At 41.8% G+C, this 14,484-nt stretch overlaps 1 protein-coding gene across 4 annotated transcripts in view; it reads left to right on the top strand.

Annotated features, from left to right (window-relative positions):
• The window catches only part of Ubr5 (ubiquitin protein ligase E3 component n-recognin 5), a 119,301-nt gene that overhangs the window by 78,259 nt on the left and 26,558 nt on the right, over window positions 1–14,484 (top strand). For 3 of the 4 annotated variants that reach the window (XM_028857191.2, XM_028857193.2, XM_028857192.2), the window contains exons 23-39: window positions 1,653–1,804; window positions 2,225–2,320; window positions 2,655–2,778; window positions 3,384–3,481; window positions 4,551–4,699; window positions 5,086–5,177; window positions 6,117–6,263; window positions 6,353–6,471; window positions 6,549–6,675; window positions 6,765–6,894; window positions 7,751–7,911; window positions 8,009–8,248; window positions 10,492–10,615; window positions 11,193–11,304; window positions 12,989–13,120; window positions 13,433–13,690; window positions 14,210–14,478. In XM_028857191.2, coding sequence (XP_028713024.1) covers window positions 1,653–1,804; window positions 2,225–2,320; window positions 2,655–2,778; window positions 3,384–3,481; window positions 4,551–4,699; window positions 5,086–5,177; window positions 6,117–6,263; window positions 6,353–6,471; window positions 6,549–6,675; window positions 6,765–6,894; window positions 7,751–7,911; window positions 8,009–8,248; window positions 10,492–10,615; window positions 11,193–11,304; window positions 12,989–13,120; window positions 13,433–13,690; window positions 14,210–14,478 — 2,530 coding nt within the window. The remainder of the gene's footprint in view (window positions 1–1,652; window positions 1,805–2,224; window positions 2,321–2,654; window positions 2,779–3,383; window positions 3,482–4,550; window positions 4,700–5,085; window positions 5,178–6,116; window positions 6,264–6,352; window positions 6,472–6,548; window positions 6,676–6,764; window positions 6,895–7,750; window positions 7,912–8,008; window positions 8,249–10,491; window positions 10,616–11,192; window positions 11,305–12,988; window positions 13,121–13,432; window positions 13,691–14,209; window positions 14,479–14,484) is intronic. The other variant, XM_028857194.2, reaches the window with a different exon arrangement.

Here is a 14,484-nt window from a genome sequence, read left to right as displayed (position 1 = left end):
ACACATTTATTTCCAGGTTATTTGCAGTTCCTCCCTTTTTACTGCATCTTCCCATCTGGGCTTTGAGAACAACACCCCAGCATCTGTCATCCCAGTGCATGTTCACTGGTGTGCTCTGCCGTGGGGAAGAAACCTGCTCTTTTTCCTCTGAGTGATAACTTTGAACAGAGAAGTGACTTTGACCGAAATAGTCATGGTACTCTGCTCCCTTCTGTCTTGAAAACCTTTCATTTTAAATTTCTAAATTGGGATGTAGGGGAGACTGTTCAATAGATATTTATAGTAGTAAATCTTTTAAGAGGTAATACAAGGGCTGGAGAGATGGCTCAGCGGTTAAGAGTACTGACTGCCCTTCCAGAGGTCCTGAGTTCAATTCCCAGCACCTACATAGTGGCTCACAACCATCTGTAATGAGATCTGGCGCCCTCTTCTGTATACATAATAAATAAATACCTCTTTTTTTTAAAAAAAAAAAAAAAAAAAAGAGGTAATACAAAATAAAACTTACTTTGGGGTCTTCCAGTGTTTGTTCCAAAAAGTACACCACAAATACGTTTCTGTTCCTGGAAATAGCCTCTTCAAAGAGACTGTCGTGCCCTTAAGTTTTTTTTATAAAAGCAAACGTATGTTGATATGGAAAAACACATTTACTCAGAGATTAAATAGTTCTTATAGTTGGAGACTCCAAACATTAACAAGATCATTCAAGATTATTTATTTATATTATGCTTCTCTCATAAATTATTAGGTCTTTCATAGTAGAAGTCATATCTTGGGATTATGGCTACATGGGACAACGAAGTCACCATCTGTTATCTTGCCCTTATAATTGAGTTTCTGCTCTTTATTTAGAAGCTTTAAAACTTGTGGCTCAGTGGAGGGATTTGTGCTCTTATGCTGAGCGTGATTGTGTGGCTGGAATAAGCTTTTACTCAGGTACAGTACAGGTTTGTGTGCAGGAAGGCACTAGTTCCCCTATGAGGCCTTTGTGAGTAGTTATCTTTTTAGTGATGTAAACCACCTGTATAGTGTGCTTTCTTTCTATAGCAGGAAGAAAAACCAAATCAAGCCCTAGACAGTAACATTTTTAGTTTTACTAATTTCTTGAAGGTGTGAGCTGTACTGTTTGTTGAGGCTTTTTGTTTTGTTTTTTTGTTTTTTTGTTTTTGGGGTCTTTTTTGGTATTGAAAATCTGAATTGTTCTTTGTTTTAAAATTGCTCATGTGGATATTAGTTTAATTACTTTTGAGTTCACAGAAAAGGAATTTAGTAGGCTAATAATCGTTTTGTACTAATCAGTTTTATTGATATTTGTTATTAAACTTAATTTTTAGGAAATGGGACCGAAAACCTTTGTTGTAATGTTTAGCTCTAAATTTATCCTAAGTGTGTGAAAGATTATTTCTAATCTTCCTTCCCTGAAACTTTTGTTCCCTTAGCTCTAGTTTGTTGGGGGCGTCAATTCTTTGAGTGTTACATTGGGCACTAGACTCCCTAGCGTTATTTCTACCCTCTGCTGACTCAGTCTGTGATCACAGAATTGGCATGTGTACTCCATTTCCCTTGCCTGAGCTGCTCAGATGAGAACTTCTGTACACCTCCTGTCAGGTTAGACATGGTAATGAGTTCTGATTTTGTCCATGTCCTTCTAGTTTGAGATTACGGGAAATGATGAGACGGTCATTGAGAGCAGCTGGTTTGGGTAGACATGAGGCTGGAGCTTCATCCAGTGACCACCAGGATCCAGTTTCACCCCCCATAGCTCCCCCTAGTTGGGTTCCTGACCCACCTTCAATGGATCCTGGTAAGATCTCTTGTTTTATTTAGTGTTTAATAAAAAGGCAAGGTTGTGAAAGGAGAAATGACATTTTAGTGAAATTACTTTAAAAATTGTGATAGTAGAATGGTGAACACTACAATTTGATTAGTTGAAAATTTGGTCTAAGGGGTTTGTTTTTTTTAGAATTTTCTCTGACATAATTTATTTCTATGTTGGTAAGAGGCTTGTTGATGGCCCCTTGATTGGTAATACATCAATATAAATGAATGATTGGCTCAGTGGATTTTCCATAGTCTGGAAAAGAAATTTCCATTTAACCCTTTTTTTTTTTTTTTTTGGATTTGACCCTTGGTTTGTGGAGAAAAACCTTAAGGCCAGTTAAGGGAAAGGTTAGGGGTATGTTGCCCATAATGATATGCATCCTGCTGTTCTGTTTACTGAAAGATGGTGACATTGATTTTATCCTGGCCCCCGCTGTGGGATCTCTTACCACAGCAGCGACTGGCAGTGGTCAAGGACCGAGCACCTCCACCATCCCAGGTAAGATCAGACTGCTGTCTTCTTGGGCTGACATACTCCTGGATACATGTCTGAATAAAGTTCATACTTTGGTCCCAAGGATTCTGTTTTTCCTTGCTTAAAAAAAGTATTACATGCTACATAAATCTTCCATGTATATAATATGGAGTATGGTGTTTGCATACATACATTAAGAAATCAATTGAAATTTATAAAATGTGTTACTGTGCTTAAAGTATTTGTATTAAGTTAATTTGCTCTTAGGGATATTCTGGTGACTTATTCTATGCACCTGATAGGTTTTTCAGAACTCTCGTACTTTTGCTTAGTACTAAATGATTCTGCTTTATTACAGGTCCTTCCTCAGAGCCTTCTGTAGTGGAGTCCAAGGACCGAAAGGCAAATGCTCACTTCATATTAAAATTGTTGTGCGACAGTGCAGTTCTGCAGCCTTACCTACGAGAGCTCCTTTCTGCCAAGTAAGAAGTTGACCACTTCTTCAGAGACTTCCTGTTTCAATCGATCTTGTGACATATTAAAAGCAAAATCTATCAGTATATTTCTTCTGCTATATTAATACCACGTTTATGAATCATCAGTATCCAGCTATTAAATTTTCTTTAGTGGAAGAGGTATTTTCTACATCAGAGAATATACCCTGAATGAAGAAAAACCAACTTTTATGTTAGTTGGATCAGAATAAATGTTTCTCTGGGGGGGAAAAAAAAGCACAAAATGATGTTGACATGGGTAATGCATCACTTAGGAAGCTGAGGCAGGAGAATTGTGATCAGGGCCATCATAGACACAATAGTAAGATTATCTCTTTAACAGCGTCCAGAATAGTCTTTCTGTAACTGAAACAAAAATACAGTTGTGTGTTTCGAATGAACACTCTCTTTTCTAGTGAACAGAAAGATAATATCTGTTTGTGTTTTTCAGACAGTGTCTCACTGTGTAGTCTTGGCTGGCCTGGAACTCTGTAGGCCAGGCTGGCTATTCGTAGAGATCTGCTTGCCTCTGCCTCCCGAGTGCTGGTTTAAAGCTGTGAGCCATCACGCCTGTCTAAACTTTTTCATTTTAGGGATGCCAGAGGGATGACTCCATTTATGTCAGCTGTAAGCGGCCGAGCTTACCCTGCTGCCATTACCATCTTAGAAACAGCCCAGAAAATCGCGAAAGGTGAGTCATCCAGCTCAGGATCTAAAGAAGCTGCTCATTTTTAATTTGAATAGATTCTTGTCACATTTATCAGTGCAGTTATTCAAACCATATTTCTGTATATAAGTGATATAATTGAAACTATCAAGATAATTTTGTATGTATAAAATTTTGTTAGTACTTTTTTCAAATACATTTCTAATTTTTCATAAAGCAATTGGTTTGAATTTTTTATTACATTTTTAATTGATAATATAAAATTTTCTGAAAAGTAATACAGTGTTGCTTGTGCTTAGTTGATGTATATAATAAAAGTTTATAGCAATAATGGACTGCCATATATTGCCATATAGCAGTAATAGACTACATCTGACTTTGAGTTCTTGCTTATAGCAAGAATTGAGGAATATCAGTTTCTGCCATTTAGTTCTTAAAAGATGAATTATCTTTTTTTTAAAACACTGGTGTTAATAAATTGCAATATGGCTTATAATTTACTAAATAAAACACAGACTCAGAGTCTTGGTTTTTTGAGACATTTTCTTACTATTTAGTATAGGCTAACCTCTAATTTGTGATCTCCTGCCTCCGCCTCTAGTGTGCTGGGATCACAGGTGTACACTGTCATGTCTGACTAAGACTGGGTCTTAGCTACTGGACACAGGACTAAGGATTCCGGTGGCCAGAGTGTGTATTGTCATCACATAGAGTGACAGTCGAGTCAGTTTTGCCTTTTTCCTCCAGAATTGGTTGGATTTTTTTTATACATTGAGTTAAGCAAATGATTTTTAAGTGTGTGGCTATTATGTATTCGTGTATGTCTGTGCACCATGTGTGTGCCTGCTCAGGCCTTGAGTGGTTATTTGGTCTCTGGAGTGTGGGTGCTGGGTACCCTGCTGAGTGAGCATCCAGTGCACTTAGCACTTGAGCCATCCATCTCCAGCTAGACTTTGGAAATTTCGACTAACAAAAAATTTTAATTAATGTGAAGTGGCTTCTAATTTCACTGAATATGTATTAGGGCTCCTCAGTTGTGGTTGTGATTAAGTCCTTTCCTGATAGATGAATTTCTGTGTTCTTAATATTTTAGCTGAAGTGTCCTCAAGTGAAAAAGAGGAAGATGTGTTTATGGGGATGGTTTGCCCATCAGGCACAAACCCCGATGACTCCCCTTTGTACGTCTTGTGCTGCAACGACACCTGCAGTTTCACGTGGACTGGAGCAGAGCACATCAACCAGGTGAGTGATGCTGACGTCTCTTTCGTCCCCTTCCCTCCTCTTGTAGAGGTAGAAGTGTACACCTCTTTCAGTTTTAAAATAATTCAAAGAATTAATTTTGATTTGATTCCTACATAAATAAGGCCAAAAAGATCATTCATCACTCAAATATGGGAGATTATGAGAATTAGGTCTTCACAGGTGGTAAACTGTGATCCACGGCTCTTGATTCAGATTTTATAATTATTGTCTGAGATACAGATTATTTTGATGTACTAGTAGTATTTGGTTTTCATCCTTTGATGTTGTCAGTTGCACATTCATCATGTCCTCCTCTTTTCCCAAGCACCCTGCCGTCACCCTGCATTAGCTGTGATTAAATTATAATGACCCCATTGTAATTTCAGGACATCTTTGAATGTCGCACGTGTGGTTTACTGGAGTCGCTCTGTTGCTGTACAGAGTGTGCGAGGGTCTGTCACAAAGGGCACGACTGCAAGTAAGTCCAGTGGTGTTTTCATGTTTGCTTTCCTTGCGTTTCAGTTTGTACGTGCAGAAATGTGCTTTTCTGTTATGTGTAGTCCTCCTTAAAAAAAAAGCAGGACAGTAGGCTAAGGAATGTGTGAATATTTTTTAAATGCTTTCATTTTTTATCCCTCAGCGGAGTCCTAGCTGGTTTTGTTAGTTTTCACAGACCTGCAGTAAAACTATGCAGCACCTAATGTCTGCAGTGTCTCCGTGTTACCAACGGGAACCCTACTATAAATAGCAACAATATGTGGATATCGTAGGTAATAGAAAGTGGCCATCAGAACCCTCCATTTGGGCTTGCTGAGATGGATCAGCTGGTAAAGGCACTTGCTCCAAATCTGATGCACCCGAGTTTGATCCCTTGGTTCACAGAATGCAAAGAGAGATTCGACTTGTAAATTGTCCTCTAACTCTTACACATGCTCTGTGGCACAAGTGTAGTACCTCTGTCCTTCACTCACGCTGCCCCATAAACAAACAGATGTAAAAATCATCTCGATTTCTGCATCGATGCCTAGTTGTACTATGTGTTTATTCGGTATCCTCGCTGCCCTGCCTGGCTTCCGGGGCAGGTGAACCAGGTATTTCATGTTCTTTATAACGGTTAGAGGGTTGACCGGATGCATATGGACGGCCACCTAGGGTTCGTTGGGGATTTGGGGCTTGAGGAATACAATAGAAGCGACTGTCCCAGGGCATTACAAGGTGCTGGTTTTTTTTTTTTTTTTATAAGAATTTTAGTGTTGCTTTCTGGATTTCACACCATGAAATAATCTTTCTTGTATGTAGCTTTAACAGTTACACTTTGCATTTTAACACAAGTTTCATCATGTTGTAGCTCCTCATTTTAGTGTGGATCTCTATTTAAAGTTTTCCTATATATGAGCTTTTCTGTGAATTCTTACAGACTCAAGCGAACTTCACCAACAGCCTATTGTGATTGTTGGGAGAAATGTAAGTGTAAAACTCTGATTGCTGGACAGAAATCTGCTCGCCTTGATCTCCTTTATCGCCTGCTCACTGCTACAAATCTGGTCACCCTACCAAACAGCAGGCAAGTAGAATTCTTACAATGCGGAACAGGTAGATGGAAAGAGCTCAGCACATGCTGGTCCCTCTCACTCTCACATGTTCTGTTTCCAGGGGAGAGCACCTCTTGCTGTTCTTAGTACAGACTGTGGCCAGGCAGACAGTGGAACACTGTCAGTATAGGCCTCCACGAATCAGGGAGGACCGTAACCGGAAAACAGCCAGTCCTGAAGGTGAGTGCATTGAACAGTTATAACTTGTGTGCACAGCAGTGGATTTTATTTTCGTCTGACCCACTCCCCCTTTTCAGATTCAGATATGCCTGATCACGACTTAGAGCCTCCAAGGTTTGCCCAGCTCGCACTGGAGCGAGTCCTGCAGGACTGGAATGCTTTAAGATCTATGATCATGTTTGGGTCACAGGAGAATAAAGACCCGTATGTATTTGTTAACACATTGTCAAGTGTCTCTGCTTCTGTGTTAACGATGCTTCCTGCAGTGTCTTCTCTCTCCTTGTCTTTTCCAGTCTGAGTGCCAGCAGTAGGATAGGCCATCTTTTGCCAGAAGAGCAGGTCTACCTCAATCAGCAGAGTGGCACCATTCGGCTGGACTGTTTCACTCACTGCCTTATCGTCAAGTGTACAGCTGATATTTTGGTGAGTTCTTTGATTCTTAGCATCCTCCCCTGATTCTAAGACTTCATGCTGACAACTTCTGATTACAACCATTCAACCCTCTTCCCTCCAAACTTATCCTAAATAATTTAAAATAGCAGTATAAAGTTATGGTAAAATAATGCAAAATTAAGGAAGTAAAAATGTTTAGTGAATCTAACCATATAGACTTTTCCATCACAGCCTAGCCATTTACTGAAATGAAATGCAACATATTTTATATAAAAATTGTTATGAGCAGCATTAAGAAAAGACAAAAACAACACAAAATTGGGTATTTGTAGTTGATGTCTGTTTGATAAACTCTGCATAGGAAAGACTAGACACTAATGAGTAGTTCAGTACATACAGAATTACAAACTTCATCACTAATTTGAGTCTCCTTTGTACTTTGGTAAGGGTACTGTATGTAGTGAGCAAACTGTAGTCTTCTGTTTTTACATATTTGATCGTCTCATCTAAACAATCCTGGTGAGTGTATGAGGGACTAGGGAACAAAGGCCGAGATAGTGTAAATTGGATCCACGGCTGTCAGCCACACACAGGCAGTTGTGTGGCTTAACCACTAACTCCGTAAATGGTTTGCTTCCGTTTGTTTGAAGACTTTGTTAGCCGGGCTGTTAAGGTGGCTTAGCCAGGATAAAGATACTGGCCCCCAAAATCTACCAAGCTGAGGTCAGTCCCTGGGATCTACAAGTTTTCTTTGCCTTCCACACATGCACACACACTTTCATATATATACACAAACAGAAATCATTTTTAACATTTTATTGGGAACTATTAACATTTAAAAAGTATCAGTATCTTGGCATTAATAGAATGATTACAACTTTTACAGCTTTTAGATACTCTGCTGGGCACTTTAGTGAAAGAACTCCAGAACAAATACACACCTGGACGCCGAGAAGAAGCAGTCGCTGTGACAATGAGGTTTCTACGGTCCGTGGCAAGAGTGTTTGTCATTCTTAGTGTGGAAATGGCTTCATCCAAAAAGAAAAAGTAAGGCACTAAAAAAATGTTGGCACTCCTTTTTAGTATGATAATGTTAATATGAGTATGAGAGGACTCAGAGATTTCCATTTTCTTTCTGCTATAGCAATTTTATTCCACAGCCGATTGGGAAATGCAAGCGTGTGTTCCAAGCACTGCTTCCTTACGCGGTAGAAGAGCTGTGCAACGTGGCAGAGTCTCTGATCGTCCCCGTCAGGATGGGGATTGCCCGCCCCACAGCACCGTTCACGCTGGCCAGCACTAGCATCGATGCCATGCAAGGCAGCGAAGAGCTGTTCTCCGTGGAACCATTGCCGCCACGGCCGTCGTCGGATCAGTCGAGCAGGTATGTCAGGTCTTAGGACGGAGGTGCTCTGTTTGGATCATCAAAGCTGGGCTTTTGAGTAGCAATTGAAACAATTTTCCTCAAGTCTAATTTTGTTACCTTAGTGCAAGAATAATAACAGTTTGGTATATATCTGATCAGCATATATTAAAGCTGATTATCAGCAACAGAAAGCTAATAAACTCTTGGAAATGGAACACTCGCTACTAAGTGAAAAACGGACCAAGACAGAAATTAAGAAAGAAAATAATAATAGCCCTTTGGTGGTGGCACACGCCTTTAACTCCGGTACTCGGGAGGAAGAGGCAGGTGAATGTCTTGAGTACCAGGCCAGCCTGGTCTACAGATCGTCAAGGACAGCCAGGGCTACCCAAAGAAACTGTCTCAAGAACAAAAACAAACAAACAAAACAAACTAAATTTGAGAGAGAGAGAGAGAGAGAGAGAGAGAGAGAGAGAGAGAGAGAGAGAGAGAGAGAGAGAGAGATCTTCAGCACCAAGCCCCTCCTTGACTTTTCTGGAAACCATCTGTTACTGAGAGTGTTTTGGCCTTTTTGAGACAGGGTTTCTCTGTGTAGCTTTGGAGTCTGTCTTGGATCTTGCTCTGTAGTAGACCAGACTGGCCTCGAACTCACAGAAATCAGCCTGGCTCTGCCTCCTGAGTGCTGGGATTAAAGGTGTGCACCACCACTGCCCGGCCCTGATCTTTATTATTAAATAAGGTTTTTAACTGAAAAAGTTTCTTTTTACTATATCATTTACTTATTTTTTCAGGACAGGATTTCTTTGTATAGCCCTTGCTGCCATTGAAATCAGAGATCCACCTTCCCCTGCCTCTCCAAGTGCTGGAAATAAAGGTGTGCGACACCACTCCTGGCTCTTTGGCTTACTGAGACAGTTTATTGTCAGATTTCTACCAAGTCACATTTTACCTGACCCGTCACTGTCTCACCACTGCCAAACTTGTAATTTCCTGAAAGATTTGTCAGTTAAATTCTACAACTTCTCAGGTGTACTCCATTGTCAAATGATTTGGTTAGCCCAGTCTCTCTAGACTTCATGTGATACTGATCCCAATACCCTGACAAGTTCTTAAGTACTTAGTGTTGTTTAAAAACAAATTGTATTTAGTACATTATATATATTGACTTTTGCTTTTTGTATTGCTTCTAAGTCCCCCAACCCCTCACCCCTGCTGCCCCACAACAACACCCCAAGACCTGGTCTTTCTAACCCGGGCTAGCCTCAAACTCCTGGCAGTCCTTCACCTCAGTTTCCCCAACACTGGGATGACATGTACAAGCCGCCGTGCCTGGCAGAGTTAACTTTTAATATGGAAAATCGTATCACTTCACAGTGTTTAGAAATACCTTTTGGACTGGGCATGGTGCTGCACACCTGTGACCCCAGCACTTAGCAGGCAGAGGCAGGTGGGTCCTTTTTCTCTGGAAATCGTCTCTCAGCTTCTCCTGTGCCTCTGTAATAATGCGTCTGTTTCACCAGGTACTGAGCATCCTGGTTGGCAAGTACCAACTGCTTATATGGAGGTACTGCTAGCTTAGTTGGCTTTCAGATCATCCTTTGGTTCTCCTTTCTCAGGAGAACTGAGATGAGGAAAGACAATTGTTTTCCATCTTAACATCTCTTCTTTTTAATGTCGCTTAGCCCATTCCTGAATTACCAAGGACTATTTAATATCACATCTCTAGTTTCTGGTCTGTTTAAATTTCACTTAGCAATTCTTTATTTTATGTGGGGGCACCTACCTGCCTTTTGTTTCTATGTCAAGTTTTTTTTTTTTGTTTTTTTAGCTTATTTCTATCATTTAATAGTTACAGTACAAAGTGATATTGGAAGACAGATAACTTTTGTTAAAACATGCTATGAACAAATGCAATGAAACATGAAGTGATAACAATGAAAGATAAGGATGGAATGTATTCTATGTCAAGTTTTAAGGGAAGGGAATCTTTGAGCGTTCTACTTTTGGTTCCTCTGTTTTAGGATAGGATTATAAATGAGTTAGAAACTAACAAATCAGTAGGTACGAAGCCTGCGCAGAATGGAAATTGTGCCTGTTGTTGGTGGGTGAATGTTGGTGGCAGTGTTTTTGCCATTGGCGGATGCTGGAGGACAGGAAGAATGTCAGTAATGAGCTACGTAAAGGATTCCAGGGAGAAAGAGGCGTGCAGTGTGCTGCATTAGCCGTGACAGCTGTCCTCACTGCCTCCCGACTCCTTACAGCTCCAGTCAATCCCAGTCATCTTACATCATCCGGAATCCACAGCAGAGGCGCATCAGCCAATCACAGCCTGTCAGAGGCCGAGATGAGGAACAGGATGATATTGTTTCAGCAGATGTGGAGGAGGTACTTTTAATTGTTTTAAATGCAGGTGACACACTTTGATTTGGTGGGAAGAGCAGTCACTGTCAATATTAATGGTAGTGTCCCATCCACCCTGTGGACTTGGTTACACTCATTTGTGGCTGTATGTATTGCAGTGAGGTCAGTAATCTTTCGTTTATTGAGTACCACGAAACTGGACATATAAACTTGTTTTTTACCTAAAAATTGAGAGTAAAGATATTCTCTATGTTAACATTAATTTTTAGTAGTTTAGTATTTGAAAGACAGGAAATTGGAATTTTATAATGGTTGAAGTACATAGAAAATTCAACCCTTTCCCCATTCTCCAGAACAGCTTTATACTTCTAATTTTAAGGTTCTGTTTATGGACTGAAATTATAAACTATGGAATATGTTGATAGAATTTTTGATACTAAATTTTCATTAGCAAATGAATTTTGAAGCTGCATAGTATAAACTTAGAATTCCTTATTTGAGAGTGCTCTGCATTTTATTTCACTAATTCTGTGAACGAAACTGGTAGAGATAGAGGTCTGCTATGTGCTGTAATTGTCTACAAATCAGATTGTGGATTTAGGTTGAGGTGGTGGAAGGCGTGGCTGGAGAGGAAGACCATCACGATGAACAGGAAGAACACGGGGAAGAAACCGCCGAGGCTGAGGGCCACCACGATGAGCATGATGAAGATGGTATGCAGGCTGTTTGCGAAGTTCTTAGTAGGAATAAATTGGGTGCCTTGAAAGAGAGAAGCCTCCTTGGCTCCATCGTTAACCAACTGACTTTCTGCCAAGGCACTCTGCAGTGTCTGTTAAAGTTTTAGCAAGTAATATATACATACACAAAATAATTTAAGTGCCACGCCCCTGCTCCCGCGGGGGGGCCCCCCCCACTCCCACCCTGTTTTTGTCTAAGGAACTTGTTTGTTTGAGTCATGGTCTCAGTATCCCGGGCTGAACTCAGACCCACAGAAAGAAGGGATGACCTTGAACTTCTCACCCTCCTGCTTCCACTTCCAGGTGCTGGTACTCTAGATGTGCATGACTATGCCAAGTTTATTGATGGTAGGGATCCAGCCAGGACTTGGTGCATGCTAAGCAAGTGCTCTACCACCTGAACCACATCCCCAGCCTGCCGCCTTTTCTTTCATTCTTTCTTGTTTGGGGCTGGGGGATAGCTCAGTGGTAAGGCGTTGTTGTCCAGCCTGTGACCTGAGTTCAGTCCTAGGGACCCACACAGTGAAAGGAGAAAGCACACCGGCACTAGTTGTCCTCTGACCTCTACACATAGGTCCATCTCATTGCCCTACCACACAAATAAATGTAATTAAAAAGTGGTCAGCCAGACATGGTGGCCCACGCCTTTAATTCCAGCACTTGAGAGGCAGGCTGATCTCTGCCGGATCTACAAAGCAAGTTCCTGGACAACCAGGGCTGTTACACAAAGAAACCTTGTCTCGAACCCCCAGCCCCAAAAACAAACCAGAAATCTGTCTGTTTAATGTGTGTATGGTCTGTGAGTTCAAGCATGCGTGTGCACAGCTTGTGTGTGGAGGCCAGCGGCAGTTGTGCACTTTCTCTCTCTTGCCGATTTGTGAGATGTGCTGACGGATCTCAGATCTCAGAGCTTACACTAGGGCCTGTGCCCACTGGGTCATCTCACTGGCCATTGATTGATTGATCTCCCCCCCCCCCCCCCCCACACACACACACACAGGGTTTCTGTGTGTAGTCCTGGCTGTCCTGGAACTCGTCTGTAGACCAGGCTGGCCTTGAACTCACAGAGATCCGCCTGGCTCTGCCTCCTGAGTACTGGGATTAAAGGCGTGCGCCACCACCGCCCAGCTTGAGGCAGGATTTCTAATTTAGGCCTGCCTTACCTCTAAAATAAATTAATAATACTTGAACAAAGAACTTTGTGGTAGTGGTGAGAAAGGAAAACAATCTCCCCAAGAGAGTAACGCTGTGTGCTCTGTGTTCCCTGTGCAGGCTCTCTAAAAGATCAGGTCATCTGTGTGGCTTTATGTTGACGGAACTCAACTGCATTATTATGAGTTTATGTATCTTGACGTGTTACCGTGAAATACAAAGAATGGCTGTTTTAAGTTCTCGTTTGAAGTCAAATAGATGACAATAGGAGAGATGCATTGTGGGTGCTGCCCAGACAGCAAGGCTCTGTAGGAGATGCATTGCTGTGTGAAGCTCCCTCAGGCCCCCATTGCTGAGCAGCCAGTCCTTCCTCCTGAAGAAGAGCTGCCGTCCAGCTCCTTCCTTCCTGGTGTGCTTCCTAGTTCCTACCCTAGGGGGTGCTGGCCTCTCGGACCTGTCCTGATTGTTTGGTGAACTTTTTCTCCCTTATTGTTTACTACTTTTCTAGGAAGTGACATGGAGCTAGATTTGTTAGCAGCTGCGGAAACGGAAAGTGACAGTGAAAGTAACCATAGTAACCAGGATAACGCTAGTGGGCGCAGAAGTGTGGTCACTGCGGCCACTGCTGGCTCAGAAGCAGGTATGTCGTCACCGGAGAAGGACGCTGGTCTGCGAATCCTGGAGGGCTTCGTGTAGGGAGCGGGAGCTGTTGTGTACTTTTCCTTCTTTTTCTGCACTATTCTTGTCAGCTTTTGTTTCTTCAGTCATGGATTAATCTTAACATTTATTTGAAAGGGTTATGTTCTAATTCAACTATTTTTATGGTGGCTTTTCAGTATTACATATCATCTGGTGCTGTTAAATATAGTATTTTCTTGAATGAGGTGCACATGGTTAAGTTAATTATCAATGAACTTAACAGTGTATTTTGTTTTAAAATTTATAACTTCAGGAGCGAGCAGTGTTCCTGCCTTTTTCTCTGAAGACGACTCTCAGTCCAATGACTCGAGTGACTCTGACAGCAGCAGCAGTCAGAGTGACGACATAGAACAGGAGACCTTCATGCTCGATGAACCCTTAGAAAGGAGCACCACTAGCTCCCACGCAAATGGCGCCGCCCAGGCCCCTCGCTCCATGCAGTGGGCTGTCCGGAATACGCAACATCAGCGAGCGGCTAGCACAGTGCCGTCCAGTACATCTACACCAGCAGGCAAGTCTGGAACTCAGTGTTAATCCTAGGAGCCATTCGCTATCTAGAAAACTACATAGTGTGGAAACTCCTTTTGTCGAGTTTCAAATATAAGAAGTATGTAAATAAACTTGATGATAGTAAGGTTTCTTAATCTTTGCATTATTGCTTCTTTTGGGCTGGATAATAATTATTATTGCGAGCTCTCTTGTGCATTGTAGGATGTTAAATTACATCCCAAGCCTCTACCTGGTAGAGGCCACCATTCATTCCACCAAACCCTGCTTCCTCTCTCCTCCCCCGGCTCTACCACCACACTGCCAGTGCTTCCTTTGGTGGCGGTCATGAAGTACAAAGTCACCCCTGGCTGAATCAGTTCTTGCCCACCTTAATACTTTCCTCCCAGTTCTCTAGTTGTGGTGCACTTTTTTGCTCATGTACATATTGTTGGATGGTCATTTAGATTTGTGAGAGCACATACAGTGACAGTAGCAGTTAGCAACTGCGTTAGCTCATTGTAATTGTCCTTTTTCCTTACAGCCAGTTCCGCGGGGTTGATTTATATCGATCCTTCAAATTTACGCCGGAGCGGCACCATCAGCACAAGTGCCGCAGCCGCAGCAGCTGCTTTGGAAGCTAGCAATGCCAGCAGCTACTTAACCTCTGCAAGCAGTTTAGCCAGGGCTTACAGCATTGTCGTCAGACAGATCTCGGACCTGATGGGCCTCATCCCGAAGTATAACCACCTGGTGTACTCTCAGATTCCAGCAGCCGTGAAACTGACTTACCAAGATGCAGTCAACTTACAGGTATGA

Source organism: Peromyscus leucopus, chromosome 20 (assembly GCF_004664715.2).
Source record: "Peromyscus leucopus breed LL Stock chromosome 20, UCI_PerLeu_2.1, whole genome shotgun sequence".
In the NCBI taxonomy this organism is placed as follows: domain Eukaryota; kingdom Metazoa; phylum Chordata; class Mammalia; order Rodentia; family Cricetidae; genus Peromyscus; species Peromyscus leucopus.
The sequence above is the reverse complement of the archived record's forward strand: the minus strand, read 5'-3'. Positions and strand labels throughout refer to the sequence as shown.